Genomic DNA, 20,964 nt, shown 5'->3' on the forward strand with positions numbered 1-20,964 from the left:
CATTTCTTACTCCGTATCTCCCTCCCACACCCACATGCGGACGCAGTACTCTTCTTAGCTGCCCGACGGGACGGTAGCTACCTTGGGTTGCTCACTGAGACCCCATTTTCATTTAGATCTGGGCTACCCTACCTGCCCCCCTCACTCTAATCTGGCTGTTCCTTCTTTAAGTACAAAGTCCGATCAGGAATAATTCACCTGTAGCTTCACCATTTGAAGGAAAGGAAGACTATACTTTCACGGACCATTTCTGTAGTTTGTCACCAGGGAAGTTTCTCTGAACGTGAAGCTTTTAAAGGAAGCCGTATGTAGGTTCTGGCTTTTCACGGATTTTTTTCTGACAGTAGACAGTTTCAAACCATAGCCAATCCCTGCCTAAGAATAGAGTCACTTAAAAGAATCGGAGCTGCTGGAACTTTAAATATAATCTATGCCACTTTTTCTATGACACATCATGATACTTTTTCAAAAATCTATAAACATTTTATTAACTTTGAAGAAGGAATAAGAACAGCTACTTTAGAAACGAGAGACACTCGAGCACTGAAGTGTTCACAGAGTTTCCACACAGCTGAAGAAGTTTACATCAAATGGACAAAAAATAGTACAGAAGACCTATATACGGAAAGATTTAGAAAACCCATCTCTAGAAAGCAGGGCAGATGGACTCAAAGACCTCACCGAAAGTAGGAGGAATCAATGGGAAGCAATGGAAAGCCTTCTGCTGGGGCAAAAATGTGGCCACAGTCCATGGAGTCAAGAGACCGTTCTTTTTCCTCCTCATGTAAATGCTTGCCTCAGGTCTGGGTTGAAAGAAGGGTTCTGATCACTTGAACTGGTTGTCAATCAAGGTCCCCTTCATCTTTGCTTTCTTGGCTTCCAGTTCAGCCTGGAAAAGAAGAAAAGTATATGCCCTAATACGTGCCATGAAATTCTTCCTTTCCTTCCTTCTTCTAACTGTCCAAACACTATCCTTTCATGTTCATTTAGTACAGAAACTAGAATAGTGGTTGGCAAATTGTTATGAATCTCTAGCAACTGATTTCCAAACTTTCTGATATTATGATGCACACAGAAAACGACAGTGTCTGCATGGTTAAAAGGCTGCAGTCAGAGGTGATCAGTGCAGGGCTCCTATAGCCCCAGGCCCTTCAAAGCGCCAGGGGAATCAATACTGTGGTGTATCAGTATCCTATTCCTAGCAGAACAGGAAGAGAAACACTGTTCTAGAACGGTGTTACTTCAGGTTGTGCGGTCCATGAACCGTGTGTTGTTGGTTCATGAAAGATACGTATGAAAATCAAGAGTTAGCATTTCGAAACTTACATAGTAATTTGGCAGAGTGATAACAAAATAATTTAATAAAAGCACTTGAGGCAAATGCATTCTTATGGCATTTTATAAATTACAAATCTGTTCTTGACAAACTGGAGATTTAAAAAAAGAAGCAAGCCCTGGTCCCTCCCCTCAGCAAATGGGATAGGCACGGCTCTACACCACGACGGCGATGGTAATGTCGCTCCCAAGACCCACCACCTTTGTCACCAAAGAATCCTCTACGGTCACGCGAATGGACCCGCACACCCTCTGATGAGGCACCAAGGCCGTGCTGGACGATTTTAAAGAAACAGCGTAAGTACATTATTATCAAGAAGACACAGCTTGCGGGCGCCGTCAAACAGAAGTGTGCCCGCGCTACGATGAGCCGAGGTTAACACAGAAAGTGGGGGCGGCCCCGGGGCTTTAGGAAGCAACCACGCCCCCATCTGGGAACCTGACCTTGACCTCCTGACCCAGGACCCCGGGTAGCAGGCTCAAGTACCATTCCGGTCAGGGCTGGCTGACAAGTACTCTAACTTCAGGCCTGGAGCCCTGGAGCCCGGGGGGAGGGGGGGGGTCACTAGAGCACGGTATGCGGACCGTTACAGCCCAGGGGTAGACACCTGGCCACCAACTACGCCAGGAAGCCTCGCACAGACTTCCTGCAGGATTTCCCTGACTGCTGGAGGGTGTTTCAGACCGAGAAACCCTTGCCGCCCGGGGCCGCTCACCAGCTCCTGCAGCCGCCTCTTGCTCATGCCTTTGCGCTCCAGCTGCTTTTCAATCACTTTGGCGTTCTGTGCATACGAGTCGGCGACTTCTCTCTGAGGGAAGAAAAGCAGCCCCCGTAACCCAGTAGTACCAGTGAGTCAGAGAGACTTCAAGTAGCAATTCATACAATGCAGGTCTCAAAATCATTCCTGAAATGGGACTCTGTTCCCTTTGAACTCATCAGCTTCTCAGTAATCCAGGAGAGCTCAGGTCTCGGCTGACCGTTTGAAAAATAACAGATAACATCTCTCTGTAAACCCCATTATACTGAAGTACCATAAAGGTACTTGCCACTACTGCCCAGGACAGCCTCGTGAACCACTCGAGCCAGACTCGACAGGACCCGAAACTGCGGAGTCCGATAGGTTTTAAGCTGAAGAGGGATGAGAATCACCCCCTGAAAGCATCTCAAAACACAGTATGAAAATGCCACCGATCTCGTCCAACTCCCTGGTTCTCATTTTACAGATGTCCTTGGGATCCAGGGAAACAGGAACCGGCCCAGTGTCTAGTTTCTTACTAGCAGAGCAAGGCCTAGGAGCAAAGGTTCGAATTATTCCGCTGCTCGAATGGGCTGGTTCTAGAGTCCCCGCTCCTTCTGGGCCCACCCCCAAGCCAGTTCCCTCGAGAGCAGAAGCACTCACAGCCTCGATCTCCTCTTCCTCTTCATCAATGGTAGACACGGTGACGGAGCTGAACTTGCCCATGTCTTTCGTCCGTTTGGTCATCATCACCTGGGGTCACAGGAGGAATCAGTCTCGTGCACTGCAAGAGGCTCTGTGAGCCGCGCGCGCATGTGTGTCCACATGCGTGTGTGCGTGTGTGCGCGCGTGGGCCCATTCCCGACTGCAGAGGGAGGCGGCTGCGGGGGCGGGGAGGACACACCTCTTTGGGACAGGCTGGCCTATCTGAAAGTGCCAGTGGGTTTTTTTCTATCTGGAGTCTATTTTTCTAACATTTGCCATCCAGGCTTTTAAAAGTATATTCAAAAATGAGCCTGCTTCCTTTCGTTTTAACTGTCCACACTGAAAAAAGACGACATTTCAAAGGAAATCGATGTGAATCAAAACTATGCCATTTCTAACTTAGCTCCTGGGACAGCTGTAGGAAAGAAAAAAGAACACATGATAGGTGTTACGTGTAACATCTGCTTACACATAAAAATGGCATCCTCTTAACAAAGAATGCATCCAGAAGGGGCGCGTCCTCATTAGAAGCCGCTTTAAAGATGGAGGGCGAGCCACAGATTCGGAGCTACATTAACCAGTCAGTCCCCTTCAATCATTACCTTCTTAGGAGGCTCTTGTTTCTGGGTATAGATATTCGTTTTGCCGAAACCCTGGCCGAACTTGACTACCGCTCCATCCACGATGAAGGTCACGGGGGCGTTCTTGGGCTGGGACTGATAGAAGAGCGGCAGTCCACACCTGCAAACAGCAGAGTCGACCTCTGGGAAGCTCAGCATCCAAATCCCCAAAACACCAATTCACGAAGTGCGCTCAGACGCGGGAACAGTTTTGTTTGTGGCATAAACTAGGGATTCACTCCTTCCAGTGTCTCCCAAAACTACTTCGTAAGAATCACTGAGGAATTGCTTTAACAAGTAAGAATTTGTTATAATTGCTGCTCAGATTCCCAGGTCCTACCTTCCGAAGATCCTGATTCAGCACATCTGGGAGCTGAGGCCTGGGAATCTGTCACTTTCCTCAGCATCCCAAGTGATTATCGCTGGACAAGTCTGGGAAATGCTGGCTCCTGCTACTGTTTGCTTTCCAGTAAAAGCTGCTGCCATTCTGGGGCGCCTGGCTGGCTTGGTTGGGAGAGCATGCGATTCTGGATCATGGGATTGTAAGTTCAAGCCCCACAATGGGTGGAAAGATTACTTAAAAAAATAAACAAAAATTTTAAAATAATGAAAGTTTCTAACAATACATATATTAAAAAAAAAAAACACTGGGGTACCCGGGTGGTGCCTCCAACTCTGGGTTTCAGCTCAGGTCATGACCTCAGGGCCGTGGGACTGGGCCCCGCGTCGGGCTCTGCACTCAGCGAGGAGTCTGCTTGGGTTCCCTTCTCTTCCTCTCTCTCTAATAAACAGGTATATCTTTAGGGGGAAAAAAACTGCTGCCATACTTTCAAGAAGTCTGGCTACCCAGCGTGGGGGTTTTGTCTAGTTTTGCTTGGGTTTTTGTAGTGTCAAGAGGGAGTGTAAAGGTTCTACTGCAGCGGCTGGCAAAGCACTCTGGAGTAATCGTCATGCTAATCGTTGGTCAGTTTTAATCCACTTTTTCAGCTACATGAAGTAGACTCATAAGACATGATAAAATGGGGGGCACTTGGCTGGCTCAGTCGGTGGAGCGTAGACCCCTGACCTTGGTGTTGTTTGAGCCCCATGTTGGGTGCAGGCATTAATTAAAAATCAAATCTTAAAAAAAAAAGAGAGAGACATAAAAGAAAGTTAACGACTCCAGTGTGGCTGGGAACTAAAATGCCTTCTTAGCTATTTCCATGCCTTGATTCTCCTCGCCTGAGTCTTCTGAGAGCCGAGATGTAACTGTCGTGCCATCAACAAGATGAAACTCACTGTAGTTTAGTACTCTCACTACTAACGGCCTAAAGCTGGAAATGGATATATAGCTTTAAAGAAGTGTCTAAAGTTCTTGGGTCTGTGGGCCTACAAGAGGCTTTATAAATGAGTCTGGATTACATTACGCTATGTTCCATTTACTGTATGACCCAGCAATTCCACTCCAAGACAAAACACATGTCCCCACCAAGATTTATACTAGAATGGTCAGAATAGCTTTATTCAGAACAGTCGAAACCGTTAGCAACTCAAATGCCCTTCGAGGGGTGAGGAGGGAAACTGGTGCCACGAATACGACTCAGCCATAAAGAGGAACAAACTATCGATAAACCTAACAACGTGGCTGAAACCCAGAAGCATTATGCAGAGTGAAAGCAAACTAAAAGCTACCTACTGTACGTAGCAGAACACACGTCGTAGAATTCAAATCACTGTTTTAGAAAAGGCAAAACTGTAGCTACAGCAGGCAGATCAGTGGCTGCGGGGGGCGGGGGGTAATTTGGGGGCTGACCGCAAAGGGCACAGGGGGGCCAGGGGATGTCCTGCATCGGGGCAGCGCTGCTGTTACAGGGGCCTCTCACACTGTACGCTTGGTGGGCAAATTTGGGGGGGCGCCTGGCTGGCTCGGTCAGTAGAGCACGTGACAGCTGGTCTTGGGGTCGTGAGCTCAAGCCCTACAAGTGGGTGTAGAGAGTCCGTAAGAAAAAAGAAGGGCAAATTTTATCATATATAAATTACATCTCTATTTTAAAAATGATACTATGTTAAAAAAAAAACACAACATTTCTGTGACCGGCTGGTCAGAGATGTGACTTGGACTAGTCTGTCCGAGGAGCATATTGGTGTTTGTGTAGTTGAAGTTTGAAGGCAGTTGGGATTTTAAGGATAAAGACATACCAGAGAACTGTATCCACATAATTCTTTTCCGAATACATTATTGCCTCTACTTTCTTATGCTTGGACAAACGCACGCTGTTAAATACTTACTTTGCACACTTCTTCCTGTACTGTCGTTCAATGCCTTCAGGCCTGTGCAGAAAATGGAATAAAAAAAAAAAAGATATGAACAAATCTCATAACCTACCCACCTCACTACCTCATTTCTTCGAATGCTAAAAGGGCCTTTCGAAAAGTTTTCATTTCCTAGGTGAACCGGTTAGTTAAACCTGTATTAATTTTAAAACATTCCTGCCTCCCCCACCCATTTCCTGCGCCCTAATGCGGGTATCTCCCTGACACGGGCGGGGAGGGGCGGGGAGGAGCGGGAGCTACAGTCACAGCGGCGGGCAGGGTCACGGTGATAACAATAACAACAGCAGTAATAATACTAGCAAGCTCGCAGACCCTGCGCTCAGGCATTCGTGGATGAAGTCCTTTGAGCCTTACAGCAACCCTGAGAGGTAGTTCCTACTACCATTCGCATTTTACAGACAAGGCTCCTAAGCACAGGCCACATGATTTGCCCCAGGTCAGAGGCAGGAGGCAGAACAGGCTGAATTCAAGCCCAGGCCACCACGCCCAAGAGCCCACAAAACCACCACCCACCCAGATGCTTAACAAAAACCTGGAACTCATCCTTGATTCTTCTCTTTCCCTTACCACACCTAGCCCATTAGCAAATCCTCTGGATTTTATCTCCAAAAAAAGATCTTGAACCCGCCTGCTTTGCTCTACCTTCCGGCCACCATCCTAGCCCAGGCCACCAGCAGCTCTTCCTTGGGCGACTGTCATCGCTTCCGGACTGGTCTCTTCACGTCCTCTCCCCTCGTTTGTTTCCATTTTTTTAATAGGCAATATGCACACGTGGTATATACAGGAGTACAGAGAAAAGTAAAATACCCTCCCCGCCCACCCTTCACCCACCCAGCTCTCCTCCCCAGGGGCAAATATTGTTTCTGGTTTCTTCTGTTCCTCCCAGAGACAGCTGATGATCAAAGCAAAGAATCCTTATTGATACATAAAGAAAACATTTTATTTTCCTTTTTAGACAAACGCAGCATACCTAACACTGTTCTCTACTTCTTTGTTTGCTTAAAAATGTGTCTTGGTTAGAAAATACGTATGTGACCCTTCCTTACCAATTGACAAAGACGTGCCTCATTCTTCATAAGGCCTGCATTGTATTCTTTTGTGTGGATAAACCGAAATGTCTTTTACCTGCTGGATAAATTCCCAGAAGTATATCCACTTTAAATTCTGATAAAGACTGCCAAATTACTCTCTAGGAAGTTGAACCAGTTTATGTTCCCACCACCAATGTGACAGTTCCTGTTTCTCTCCAATTTCACCAACACAATATGTTATTAAATTGCACAAGTGCCAATCTGGCACGTGAAAACTGTGCTCTCATAATTTGCATTTCTTTTTTTAAAGAGTGAAGTTAGGCATCTTTTCATATATTTTATAGGCATTTGTGGTTTCTTTTTTTGGCTGAACTGTCAGTTCATATCTTTTGCTGAGTTGTCTTTTTCTTTTCTATTAAAGAGACTTGCAAATGTTGATGGGCCTTGTAAATATTTCTTCCCCAGTACACTATCTGTCTTTGACTCCCCCCAATGTGGGAATTTCAGATTTCTGTGCAGTCAAATCAACAGAATGTGTGTACGCACGCGCACGCACACATGTGCGTGCGTGCGTGTGGTATTCAGTTAGGTCTTCCCCATTCTAAATTCATACCTAACATACAAACTTTAACTGCTATTCTAGAGTCTGCTTCCACGACTGTTTCATTCCAAATCATTCTTTAAACAGTGGCAAGAGTGGCTTCCTAAGACACCTAGAATAAAATCCAGCCTCCTTACCGTGACCTCCCAGGCACCAACTGAGCACATAACTGGGCCCCGTCTCATCTCACAGATGCCAGCCCTCCCTCCCTACGAACTAACCACACCAGCCTTCTGTTCTTTGAACAAACAAGTGCTTTCCCACCTCGGACCTTTCACACACACTCCTCTCTCCCTGGAATGCTCCTCTCACTGCTTTCCCATTCTCATTTTTGGGGTCTCAGCCACCTTTTCAAAGAGGTTTCATGAGCTTCTCTGTATGAGCCCTTTGTTTCATTCACAGAACTTCCCATAATCATACTGACTTTATTTTTCTGTCATCCCACTAGACTGTAAGGTCCATGAGATCAGAGATTAACAGAGACCATGCCTGTCTGACCCTCTATCCCCAGAGGAGAGCAAAGTACTAGAAACAAAATAGACATGCAATAAACCCTGGCTGAAAGAACTCTTTTAAGAATTCGGTTTAGTGAGGAAAATTATAATCATGGAGGTTAAGTTCTTAAATGAAGAAATGTATACCATGTAATGGGAACGCAGAGGTGGGAGCACCAAGTCTGTCTGAGGCAGTCATGGAAGGCTTCAGGAGGAGGTGACTGAAAGCCAACAGTCCCGATAGAAAGTTGTATGTCAAGCAGTGGGAATACCGTGTGCAAAGCCAAAACAGCACAGCATATTCAGGGAATTACAAATAGTCTAATGTTAGTAGGACTTTAAAAAATCAAGAGTACTACTGGTCTGACAGACAAAAAAAGATTTGTAAGATTATACTATGAATGACCGTATGGCAACAAATTAGATAATCGAGAAGAAATGGGCGAACTCCTAGAACAAGAGAATAACACAAACTACCAAAACTCACTGGAAAAGAAACAGAAAATCTGAATAGACTATTCCACGTAAAGAGATTTAATTAGTAATCAAAAACCTTCGCACAGAGAAAGGCCCAGGACAAGTGGCTTCACTGGTGAACTCTACTAAGAGTTCAAAGAAGAATTAATACCAATGCTTCACAAACGTTTCAAAAGAGGAGGAAACATTTCCTAGCTCATAGTATGAAGCCAGTATTACCCTGATACCAAAACCAAACAAAGGTACAACAACAACAAACTGGAGATCAATATTGCTTAAGGATACACAGGCAAAAACAAAAAATACTAGCAAAGTGAATCCAGCAGCATATAAAAAAGATTATACAACATGACCAAGTGGAATCTATCCTAAGAATGCGAGACTGGTGCAACATATAAAAAAATTATTAAAAGCAAGACAACACAGTAACAGAACAAAAGAGAAAAAAACACATGATCATCTCAACAGACACTGAAGAAAAGCACTTGACAAAATTCAAAACTCTTTTAATATACTAGAAATAGAAGGGAACTTTCTCCACCTGATAAAGGGCATCTATGAAAAACCCACAGTTACTAAGTTACCTAACAGTTACATAAACTAATATCATAATGGTGAAAGACTGAAAGCTTTTCTCCTAAGATCAGGAACAAGACAAGGATGCTTACTCTTAACACTTCTATTCAACATCGTATGAGAAGTTCTAGCCAGGGCAACTAGGCAAGAAAAAGAAAAAAGGCATCCAGATTGGAAGGGAAAAAGGAAAACCATCTCTACTTGTAGATGACACGATCTTACATATAGAAACCCTAAAGAATGCACAAACATATACATAATTAGAGCTAATAAACAAGTTTAGCCAAGGTTGCAGGTTACATGATCAATATATAAATATTAATGGTAGTCCTATATACTAAAAACGAACAATAAAAAATAAAGTTAAGAAAACAATTCCAGTTACAATAGCATCAAAAAGAATAAAGTACTTAGGAAAAATTTAACCAAATAAGTGCAAGAGTTGTGCACTGAAAACTACAAAACATTGCTGAAAGAAATTAAAGAACACCTAAGTAAATGGAGTAAATCCCGTATTCGTGGACTGAAGACTTAACATTATTAAGATGGTAATACTCCCTAGGGGCACCTGGGTACAATGGTTAAGCGTCTGCCTTCGGCTCAGGGCGTGATCCCGGTGTTATGGGATCGAGCCCCACATCAGGCTCCTCTGCTATGCCTGCTTCTTCCTCTCCCACTCCCCCTGCTTGTGTTCCCTCTCTCACTGGCTGTCTCTCTCTCTCTGTCAAATGAATAAATAAAATCTTAAAAAAAATTTTTTTAAAAAAAGATGGTAATACTCCCTAAATGAATCTACAGCTTCAACACAATCCCTATCAAAATCAGAGCTGGCTTTTTGCAGAAATTGACAAGCTGATCCTAAAATTCACAAGGAATTGAAAGGAATCTAGAATAGCCAAAACAATCTTGAAAAAGAACAAAGTTGGAGGATTCATATTTGCTGATTTCAAAACCACAAAGGCCACAGTAATCAAGACAGGGTGGTACTGGCATAAAGACAGACCAATGGAATGGAACTGAGAGTCCACAATAAACCCATACACATATGGCTAATTGATTTTTGACAAGGGTACCAAGACCATTCAAAGGAGAAAGAACAGACTTTCAATAAATGGTACCAGGATAACTGGATAGCCACATGTACAAGGATGAATTTATTAGATTCTTACCTGACGCCATCTAAAAAAATTAACTCAAAAAAATTTAACTCAAAATGGATGAAAGGCTTATACCTAAGAACTAACACTATTAAACTCTTAGAAGAAAATGTAGGCATAAACCTTCAAGACCTTGAATTAGGCAATGGTTTCTTAGATAAGACTCCTAAAGCACAAGCAAAGAAAACAAATGGGACTTGATTAAATTAAAAGCTTTTGCGCTTCTAAGAATATCGTCAAGAGAGTGAAAAGGCAATCCACAGAATGGGAGAAAATACCTGCACATCATATATCTGATAGAGGGTTAGTACCCATACTATATAAATTCCTATGACTCAACAATTAAAAAGACAAATACACCAATTAAAAAGACAAATACACCAATTAAAAAATGGGCAAAGAATGTGAATAGACATTTTTCCAAAGAAGATACACAAATGGCCAAAAGGTACATGAGAGGGTGCTCAACGTCATTAGCCAGCAGAGAAACGCAAATCAAAACCACACTAGGATAGCTATAATCTAAGAGACAGACAATAACAAACACTGGTGAGAATGTGGAGAAAGTGGAACTCTCATACATTCCTGATGAGAACGCAACCGCTTTTGAAGATACTATACCAGTTCCTCCAAAGGTTAAACATAGAATTACCATATGACCCAGCAATTCGTTAAGTATACACCCATGAGAACCAAAAACATGTTCACACAAAATCTTCTACACACATTCACACGTTTACAGCAACATTACCCATAATAGTTAAAAAAAAAAAAAGGAAACAGCCCAAACACCCAGCAACTGACGAACAGATAAACAACATATGGTATACCCATACAATGGAACATCATTCGGCCACAGAAAAGAATAAAGTAATGAGTCATTCTACATTATGGATGAACCTTGAAAACATGCTAAATGAAAGATACGAGACACAAAAGCTACAATATTTATGGTTCCTTTTTAGAGAAGTGTCTAGAATAGGCAAATCCATAGGGCCAGAAAGTAGATTAATGGTTGCCAGGGGCTGTGGGAGAAGGAAACGGGGAATGGCTACTAATAGGTACAAGGTTTGTTGTGGGTGTGGGAGGGTGATGAAAATGCTCTGGACTTGGTGATGATAGTTGCACAACCTTGTGAATATACTAAAACCACTGAATTGTACACTGTAAAATGGTGAGTTTTATGATACATGACTTACCCCTCAATTCAAAATACTAAATGTCCGAGGGTGGAGGTGAGGCGTTAGGACTTTTTAAAAAACTCCCCCAGATGGTGCTAACACAGCCGGGGTTGAGAGTCACTTCACAGAGGTGCACATGAACAAGAGTAGAACTGCACAGGAATAAATGAGGTGCGTCTTTACTATACTCGATAATGCCGAAGTGCCTTCCAAAGTCATTATAACTATTTACGGTCCTTCTGATACTGCAGAGACTCCTAGATGCTCTTTGACAACACATGGGTATTAGTTAAGGGATAAGGAAACTGGGGCCCAAAAAGGTTAAGTGAGTTGTTTGAAGTCACAAAGTGGTCCTGCTCCACCATCGTTAACACCCCGCCTCTCCGCATACAAGTGCTGCTTACGTCCAATGTGCACCACGGGACTAGGGCCCTAGCAACAGTTCTGGTTCCGTGTCACTCCTGGTTTCTACCGGGACTCTAAATTCACCCTCAGCCTGAAAGGAGACAACCACCGTACAACTGACTTCTAGAATCCTGGAGTCAGCCAATCTCATAAGCCTGAACTTTGAAGACATAGGATTTCAAATAAAGGGGACTGTATATTTCTCAACGAGTTAATCTTCAAATACCAATGCCAAAGGGGATTTTGTCGAGTTTATAACAATTTATCTATTCTAACTATGTGCCAAGAGTCAGGCAAGACGTACTAAGGGTTTTGGAAGTATAAGGCAGGATTCTTGCTCTCAATAAGTTCATGTAAGTGAGGCAAGATATTTTTTTTTAAGGATTGTATTTATTTATTTGACAGAAAGAGAGACAGCCAGCGAGAGAGGGAACACAGGCAAGGGCAGTGGGAGAGGAAGAAGCAGGCTCCCAACGGAGGAGCCTGATGTGGGGCTCGATCCCAGGACTCTGGGATCACGCCCTGAGCCGAAGGCAGACGCTTAATGACTGAGCCCCCCAGGCGCCCCGAGACAAGATATTTAACTGGTATAAGGAAGTAATGAATACGAGCTAGATATCTGCACTAATTGACCTTGGTTTTCTTTCCTACCCTTAATCTCTAGGATTATGTGAAGGAGGGAAGGCCAAGAACAAAACATTCTCCCTGGTTGTGGCAGTCTCTCAGATGGCCCCCAATAATTCTTGCACCCTGGTATTGACACCTGTATAGTCCCCTCCCAAAACGAATAGGGCTGACCCGTAATACCAAGAGGGCACTGTAGAAATAATGGTGCGTAACTACTGAGTCTTGGTCATAAAAGATGTTGTGGTTTCCACCTTGCTCTCTCTTGAATTACTCATGCTGTGGGAGGCCAGCTGCCCCAACACAAGGATATTCGAGCAGCCCTATGGAAGATCCTTGTGGTGAGGAACTGCGGTTAGCACTCAGCTGCCAACCACGTGAGTGAGACACCTTGGAGGTGGAACCCCCAGCCCTAATCCAGACTTCAAATGACCACACCCATGATCGACCTCTTAACCACGGCCTCAGGAAGACATAGGAACCACCCAGCTAAACTGCTGTTGAATTCCTGACCCACAGAAACTATATGAGATGACAAATGTTGGTTTTTTTTAAATCAAGGGGCTCCTGGCTGGCTCAGTTGGTAGAGCATGAGACTCTTGATCTCAGGGTTATGAGTTCAAGCCCCACACTGGGCACAGAGCTTACTTAGGAAAAGAAAAGAAAAAAAAATCAAGGAGTACCAGGAGACAAGGATGAACAGGCAGGCCAAGGCGAGACCATAGAAAGACTTCAGGCTTCAATTTTACCCTGCTAACCATGATTTCTAAAATTGTACTGCACCATGACCCCTAAATGAAACTGGAGAGGGGAAGGGGAGGAGTCTTAATGGGTTGGGCTCAACTCTTCCTCAGTCATAGCAGCTTCCTGCTTATTTATACTTCTGGACAAGCATTTCATTTGAAGAAAGGATTCATTGTCTAAAAATGTTTGAAAAGCACTGCTGTAGGTAATGAAGAGTCACTGAAAGATCTGAAGCAGGAGACTGATGTCATGTGCATTTGAGACCACTCAGGCAGTAGACAGCAGACTGGAGGAGAACAAAATGAGAGGCAAAAAGACCAGATTTAAGGGGCTACTTCAACAGCTCAAGCAAGCGATGGTAGGTACTGGAAAGATGGCATTGCAGCAGGGCTAAACAAGAGGAGGCAACCAAGAGGGATTGGAAAGTAGAGTCAACAGGACATGGTGAGCGACTGGATGTGTGCAGGGGTGGTGGGGGTTGGGGATGGATGAGACAAAGGGAGGACTGGCTTGCAGATTCCGGCTTGGGCTACGGCATGAACGGGGGTGTCATCGGAGGAGGAGGGGAAGGAAGGAACTGTGTTTGGCTGATAGAGACCTGCCTGCAATGGCTTCAACACAATGGTTTGTTCTTCTGTAAAAGATATCCAAAGAGGGGCACCTGGGTGGTTCAGTCGGTTAAGCGTCCAACTCTTCATTTCGGCTCAGGTCATGATCTCAGGGTCGTGAGATCAAGCCCCACATCGGGCTGCATGCTGGGCATGGAGCCTGCTTGGGACTCCCTCTCTTGCTCTCCCTCTGCCCCTGCCCCCCACTCTCTCTCCCTCTCTCAAAAAAAAAAAAGTGGTTCATGGCAGTGACCGGGACCCAAGGACAGTGGTGGTGAAAGCTCTGCAAGTCCTGTGGCCTCTCCTTCCTGGTCCCAGGATGGCTGCTGGTGCTCCAATTACCATGTCCATTTCCCCAAAAAGCAGGGAGGAATAAGAATAGAAGAGTAAAAAGGCCTTTCCTTGGAAGCCCCGCCCAACAACTTCTACTTCTATCCCTTTTACTTGGCAAAGTGAAGTCACATTCAGGATCGCAGGGGTTGTTTGGTGGGGCGGAGGCCCTGGAATATATACCGTAACTTTGCAGGCGCCCTTATGTAGGCAGGTATAAAAGAAGAGTGTCATAGGGGTGCCGGGTCAGTCCATCTGCAGTGTTTCCTTATTAGAGAAACGGTGAGTTTGGCCTTCGTTATGTCGGATCGGAGATAGAATCAGGTGAAGAGGCAGAGCGGGCAGTTCGGTAAACAGTTCTGCGTACAGGAGAGAAGTGTAGGCAGATCTAGACTTCGTGAGTCATCAGCGTGTAAGTGCAATGGACGCCATGAAAGGTCATGAGAACGTCCAAGGAGAGTACAGAGAGGGGATAAGACCAAGGTCAGAGCCCTGGGGAATACCAACATTTAAAGGGCAGGAGGCAGAAGAATCCAGAAGACTGAGAATGCCAAAGAAGCAGGAGAATCTCAAGAGCAGCTTCACAGAAATCAAGGAAGGAGAGCATCAGGGGAGGCGGGGTCAACAGAGAGACAGACAGAAAAGCACTAGATTTGCAATGGTGGGACTGGCGGATGGGAAAGGAGGCCTGGGGAACAACAGTGTCAAAAGAGAGGAACTTTAGAATGGAAGACTCAGAGGTGGACCGTGATAGGCTCCAGGGCATATGTACTCTTTTTTTTTTTTCTTAAAGTAGACCCCACACGTGGAGCCCAACATAGGGTTCGAACTCACAGCCCTGAGACCAAGACCTGAGCCGAGATCAAGAGCTGGATGCTCAACCGGCGGAGCCCCCGACATGACCCTGGGCTCCAGGGCATATGGTGGGCAGACTGCATGTGTTCAGCAACCAATGCTCTCACACACAGCTGGCTAAGGAGGGAGAGCAAGCCGAGATGTCCCCTTGGCCAGCAGGGGAGCACGCTAGAGTGGGCCACTGGACGGACTGCTCATGATTAGAGCAGGAACTATATCAACTGGGGGAAAGGTTACCCTGCCTTGTTGGTAAACTCAGAACTCTCTGGTCCAACAGAGTCATTTGTCCAGAGGCCATGAGCCTGGGCAATACCTGGCCCTAAGGCTAGGTCCCAAAGCTGGCTCACTTCCAGGATGAGGCTGATTTGATTCTGGGGTTTCTACTTCAGCCTAAGGCCACTCCGTTTTCTGGCCTAGAGGTGAGGGCGTCTGCCTTTTAGTGCCATGGGGGCCTGTGGCCTGGCTGTGTTGTTAAATCAGTTTCTGTATTGCTGAATAACATACGTCTGTTCAATATATAGTGCTACTATTATACATTATTATATGTAATTATGATATATATAACGAATACATCATAAATATCTTAGTGATCTTAAAGACACTCAGTTGGCAATTTTCTTTTTTTAAAAAAGATTTTATTTATTTATTTGAGAGAGAGAGAGAGCAAGCGAGCTCAAGCAGGGGGAGCAGCAGAGGGAAAGGGAGAAGCAGACTCCCCACTGAGCAGGGATCCCGATGCGAGGCTCGATCCCAGGACCCCAGGATCATGACCTGAACTGAAGGCAGACGCTTAACTGACTGAGCCACACAGGCGCCACTCAGTTGGCAATTTTCAAAATCAGAAAACTACATAAGGGTTAATGGAGGGAGAAAAAGCACAAGACAACGGATTAGCTTTAGATAGGGCATCCTGTCAACCTTCCTATTTACCATAATGGAGTGTTTTCCCCATGTTTCCCGAAGGGCATTCCCTTGTAGATTTCATCAATTTTATAATCCGGTTGTATTAGTGGCCTCAAGTTTTGTCTTGTATAAAACCAATTTCCTCTTCAGCTGCACAATTCTAGAAGCCCAGTTGTCATAATGGTGCTCGAGGCCTGATTTGCTACTGAATGTCACCTAGTGGTACTTCTTTTCATTACTGTGGGCTGACAACAGTTTGGTTTCTTAAATTCACACAGCAAGATGTCAGCCTGTCGCTTTTCCCAGCTCAACAATAGAATACAAGCTCCATACAGGCAGGGTTCTTTGCTTGTTTACTGGTTGTACCGGGTTGGATGGTATCCCTTAAAAAGTCACGTCCTTCCAGGAACCTCAGAATGTGACCTTATTTGGAAAGAGGGTCGTGGCAGATATAATTAGTTACAATGAAGTCATGTAAACGACTAGAATGTGCCCTTAATCCAATGTGACCGGCGTCCCTATAAAAAGAAGAGAAGAAAAACAGAGACAGACACACAGGGAGAAGGCCATGTGATGATACAGAGACAGAAGTGCGGCATCTACAAGCCAAGAAATGCCCAGGATTGCCGGCAGCCACCAGAAGCTGGGGGGGGTGGTGGCGAGGAAGGATCTTCCCCTGAAACCTTGAGAGAGACCATGAATGAAGCCAACAGCTTCATTTCAGACTTGTAGCCTCCAGAAATGTGAGACAATCTCTGTGGTTTTAAGCCCCCTAGTTGGCGGTACTTTGTTACAGGAGCCCCAGCAAATAAATACACTGGCATATCGCCGGCTTCTAGGGCAGGACCCTGCACAGAGCAGGAGCTCAGGAAATGAAATGTGTGTGAAGGAACGTCTGGACTTTTTAACTGCCTGCAGTTGAGCGCTCTGGGGCCTCAGGCACCTGTTGTGACCACCCTGCCAGACGCACGCACTCTCTGATACTCTCTTCTCCCATTTGCTACATCGCCAGGTTCCACTTACTTTGTCTGCTTTTTAAATGTCAATGTTCCCCAGGATTATATCTTCGGTCCTGTCTCTTCTTGCTCCACACTCCGTGTCATGTTAGCCCTTCCCAGCTTTCAACTCCTTATCTCAACCAAGGACTCCCAAATCTCAAACAGATCTAACCATGTCACTCCCCTGCTTAAAAGAGAGAGAGAGACGGCTCCTGCTGCCAGGTAAGGTCCAAACCTGTCTACTTCACGAACCACTTCCCGTAAAGTCACCTGGGCTACAATCACCAAAGGCCATTTGAAGTCCCCAAGCACACCACAAGTGCTCCTTTCCAGGCTTCCATACTCCCCCCACCCGGGATGCTTCTCAGCCCCCCCGTCTCCTTGGTGAAATCCTAGTTCAAGGCCAAACACAAACACCATCATCTTTTGGTGCCTTTCCTGACCACCACTCAGGAGAATGACCCGCTCCCATCCATTTTCCCATAGCTTTTGGCTCACCACACCGGCATTTTATCCTCTCACAGTAGGTAGCCAGTTCTCCCACTGAGCCGTGGGCTCTTTCATGGTAAGGGCTGTACTTTATTCACCTCCACAGAGCCAGTCCCCAGCTTGGTGCCTGGCACATGGCACACTCCAAGACATCACAGGTTAAATGAACTCATTCTCGTTGCAAAAAAACCAAATTACAGCTATCAAATTGGCAAGAGAATCACGTCTCAGCAGCATTTCAACAAAGAACAGCAAAGGTCTTGCTGCATTAGCAGAAATTAGAAAGCTAACATAAACGTCAAAGTACTGGGCCCATAAGGGTGACCTGCTCAGCACTAGATGGGGTCCTTATATTCCTCAGAACCAGACTAAAACACAACAAGGAAAGCCTAGACAGACAGCATCAACCTCTTACCTCCGAAGATACATGGTCTCCTCGTCTTCCGTGTTACAAAACTTGTGGGCGTGTTTGGCAGCATCGATCACGCGGGACCGATCCCGGGGCCTCATGGGCAATTTCTCTAACTGACAGTCTGAAGAAATGGAATAAGATTCGGTCACTAGAGCCCCTGAAAAATAGCCTGGGGCAATCACAAGTGTTCAGTGGGGGCCCTTAGCACTGTAATGTTTTACTATAATTACTATGCTTGTGGAAGCCTATTATTGAATTCCCCAACGGAAAATGACTTGGCGTCTGAGGATCTGGAGCTCTGTTACCATCTTGGTGATCTTTGGCAGGTTACTTCCTTTTGGGTTTTTTTTTTCCTTATTTGAAGGATAAGTAGATGTCAATATCTCAAAAGTCCCTCCCAGCATGGCGAGTTTGCTATGAATGTTTCTGTGATCATGGTACACTTGGTTTGTGTTCTAACACATGAGAATCAGACGAGACAATCAAGCCTCCCGAAATGCCTATGAGGAAGGCATTGGGAAAAGTGGTTAAGTGCTCAGAAAAAGAGAGAGAGAGAGAGAGAGGGTCGCTGCTATGCTACACCTGGTAAGCAATGACCCAACCAGCTCCAGGAGTGTCAATCTGAAAACAATGAAAACATACAGGAAACAAACGAGGTGCAGTTAAAAACCAGATGGAAATTGATATCATGCAAATGAAGTACCTAACGGGTCACAGGGAAGTCAAGTGATCACAGCGATTCGAGATTAATGGAGGAAGGGGCGGGGGAGTTAAAGAGAGCACCAGGCAGTTTGTGTGTTCATTAATCTCCACAATGACCTGCTGGAGCAGACATTTTGTATTCCTAGTTTAGAAATGAGGGAACTGAGGCTTACAAAGGGCAAGAGACTTGCCACGCATTTACTAAAAGGGAGAACAAGAACTCAGATTCAACTCTAGGTGATCAAAAGAGAACTCATTTATACAACAAAGATTCGAGGGCTCTCTACGTACCAGGCGCAGTTCAAACACTGCCGGGGATTCAGCAAAGGACAAAGCAGAGTCCCTGCCCTGATGAAGTTTACACTCTAATGGAAGAGGCAGAAAATTTAAAAGAATTATATAATACGACCTTGAATAATGACAAGTACTAATCAAAAAAAAATTAGCAGGATATTAAGAGGATGGACAGTGATCTCAGATAGTGATAAGTGCTACCAAGAAAAATCAGGCAGGGGGCGCCTGGGTGGCACAGTGGTTAAGCGTCTGCCTTCGGCTCAGGGCGTGATCCCGGCCGTTATGGGATCGAGCCCCACATCAGGCTCCTCCACTATGAGCCTGCTTCTTCCTCTTCCACTCCCCCTGCTTGTGTTCCCTCTCTCGCTGGCTGTCTCTATCTCTGTCGAGTAAATAAATAAAATCTTTAAAAAAAAAATCAGGCAGGGTAAGAGGACAAAGAGTAACAAGGGTGTCATTTTAGATAGGTAAGAGTTTTCTAAGGAAGGGATATTTCAGTAGAGACCTGAATGAAATAAGGAAGCACCAAGGAAAGAGGGTTCCAGGCAGGGAAAACCGCAATCCCAAAGGCCCTGGGGCAGGACATTTTGACATGATGAAGAAAAATCAAGAAGGCTACTGTAGCTGGAGTGCAGCTAGCCAGGGGAAGAGTGTTAGGAGATGAAGTCCAAGAGGTGGCTGAGGATCTGATCCTGTAGGGTCTAGGTACGGACTTTGGTTTTACTCTCAGTTTTACAGGAAAACACCAGTTTGGAACAGGACTCTGGTTGCTGTGCAGAAAGCAGAGCACTGGAGACAAAGAGTGGAGAGTAAGAGGCTGTGACAATTCCAGGTGAGGGATGATGGTGGCTTGGACTAGTATTGCAGAAATGGAAGTGGTAAGAAGTAGTAGGGATTCTGGACAGATTTTCGAGGAAGTACTGGCAGAATGGGTCGATGGATTGGATAGGTGTAAGGTAGGGGAAAAAGAAGTGATGACTGATTCTGAGATTCTGGGTCAACTGTGCGGACTGCACTAGGGTGGAACAGTGGAGAGCAGGAAGTAGGGGATCATGAAGTCGATTTGAACATGATCATTTTGAGAGACCCCTCAGACATCCAAGTGGAGACAGGGAACAGGCAGCTGGAGTTGGAGGGGAAGCGTAGGTTAAAGATGAATATGTGGGAGGCATCAGCATGTAAATGGTAGTTAAAGCTTGGGAATGGTTGTGGTCACTTAGGAAGTGAGTACAAATTGAGAACAGGTGGGAGGACTGAGCGCTAGGGCCTTGAAGTGCCTAAAAATCGGAGTCAGAAAAGGAGCCAGACACTGGGGAGGGGCAAAATCAAGGTAGGAGAACAATCAGGAGACTGTGGAGTCTTGGAAGCAAACGAAAAAAAAGTGTTTTAAGAAGGATGGAATCATCATCTCTGTCAAATGACACTGAGGTGAGGACTAAAATGAGCATTGATAATTGACCACTGGGACTACTAGCAGGTTCAGTTATTGACCTTGACAAATATGGTTTAGATGGTGAGGTGGGAAGAGAAGTCGGCCTCAAGTGAGGATGCAGCGACAGGCAATATAAGCAACTCTTTTTGGAAGTTTTGCTATAAAAGAAGCAAAGAAATGGGGTTACAGCTGAAAAAGAACGTAGGATCAAGGGAACGTTTTATTCTCGTTTAAGAGATATGACAGCAGGGGCGCCTGGGTGGCAAAGCGGTTAAGCGTCTGCCTTCAGCTCAGGGCATGATCCCGGTGTTCTTGGATCGAGCCCCACATCAGGCTCCTCCGCCAGGAGCCTGCTTCTTCCTCTCCTACTCCTCCTGCTTGTGTTCCCTCTCTCGCTGGCTGTCTCTATCTCTGTCGAATAAATAAATAAAATCTTTTTTTAAAAAAGAGAGAGAGATGACAGCATTCTAGTATGCAGCAGAAAGGTGACAAAGTTTCTAGAGGCGGAGTGGGAGGAAAGGGAATAAACAGTTTATTTTTTCCGAAGGAGGAATTTAGTTTTGAGGGCAGCTTAGATACACTCACAAGGTTACACAGAAAAGCTGCCCTGCAGTGGGGCAGGGAAGCATCAGCATGGAGCAGAAAAGCCCACCAATCTTCAGAGATGCGCCCCCCAGATCACAGCCAGAGACAATCCGCCCTCGAGACCCCGAAGTTTCGCTTCTTGCAGCCGCCCTCCGGTTCCCGACTACTCACCCAGCACCAGCACCATCTGGCCACACAAACAGTAGTAGACGTGCAGAGGCTTCTCGCCGTCGTCATACTCCTCCCGATCCCGGGTGTCGGAGCACACTACCGACCGCGACACTACTTTAGGCATCCTTCGCAGAAGCAGCCCAAAAACTCTGCGCCAAAAACAAGGGTCGCGCAGAAATGACGTC

At 45.4% G+C, this 20,964-nt stretch overlaps 1 protein-coding gene across 1 annotated transcript; it reads right to left on the reverse strand.

Annotated features, from left to right (window-relative positions):
* Positions 1-458: 458 nt before the first annotated feature.
* Positions 459-20,964, reverse strand: CXHXorf56 (chromosome X CXorf56 homolog). The gene is made up of 7 exons (XM_002922555.4): positions 20,780-20,964; positions 17,599-17,716; positions 5,666-5,707; positions 3,380-3,518; positions 2,736-2,825; positions 2,052-2,144; positions 459-889 (listed from the first exon to the last, which is right to left on the reverse strand). The coding sequence occupies exons 1-7, from the start codon at positions 20,901-20,903 to the stop codon at positions 827-829; spliced, it is 669 nt and encodes a 222-aa protein (XP_002922601.1). The 5' UTR covers positions 20,904-20,964; the 3' UTR covers positions 459-826.

The sequence above is a fragment of the Ailuropoda melanoleuca genome, chromosome X (assembly GCF_002007445.2).
Source record: "Ailuropoda melanoleuca isolate Jingjing chromosome X, ASM200744v2, whole genome shotgun sequence".
Taxonomy (NCBI): Eukaryota; Metazoa; Chordata; class Mammalia; order Carnivora; family Ursidae; genus Ailuropoda; species Ailuropoda melanoleuca.

Excerpts from the sequence above, each read along its gene's own strand:
- CXHXorf56 (XM_002922555.4), bottom strand. The coding sequence starts at position 20,903 with ATGCCTAAAGTAGTGTCGCGGTCGGTAGTGTGCTCCGACACCCGGGAT. Across the intron at positions 17,717-20,779 it reads CCAGATGGTGCTGGTGCTGG|ACTGTCAGTTAGAGAAATTG; the intron begins GTGAGTAGTCGG and ends CCATTTCTTCAG. Across the intron at positions 890-2,051 it reads AGAGGCGGCTGCAGGAGCTG|GCTGAACTGGAAGCCAAGAA; the intron begins GTGAGCGGCCCC and ends CTTCTTTTCCAG.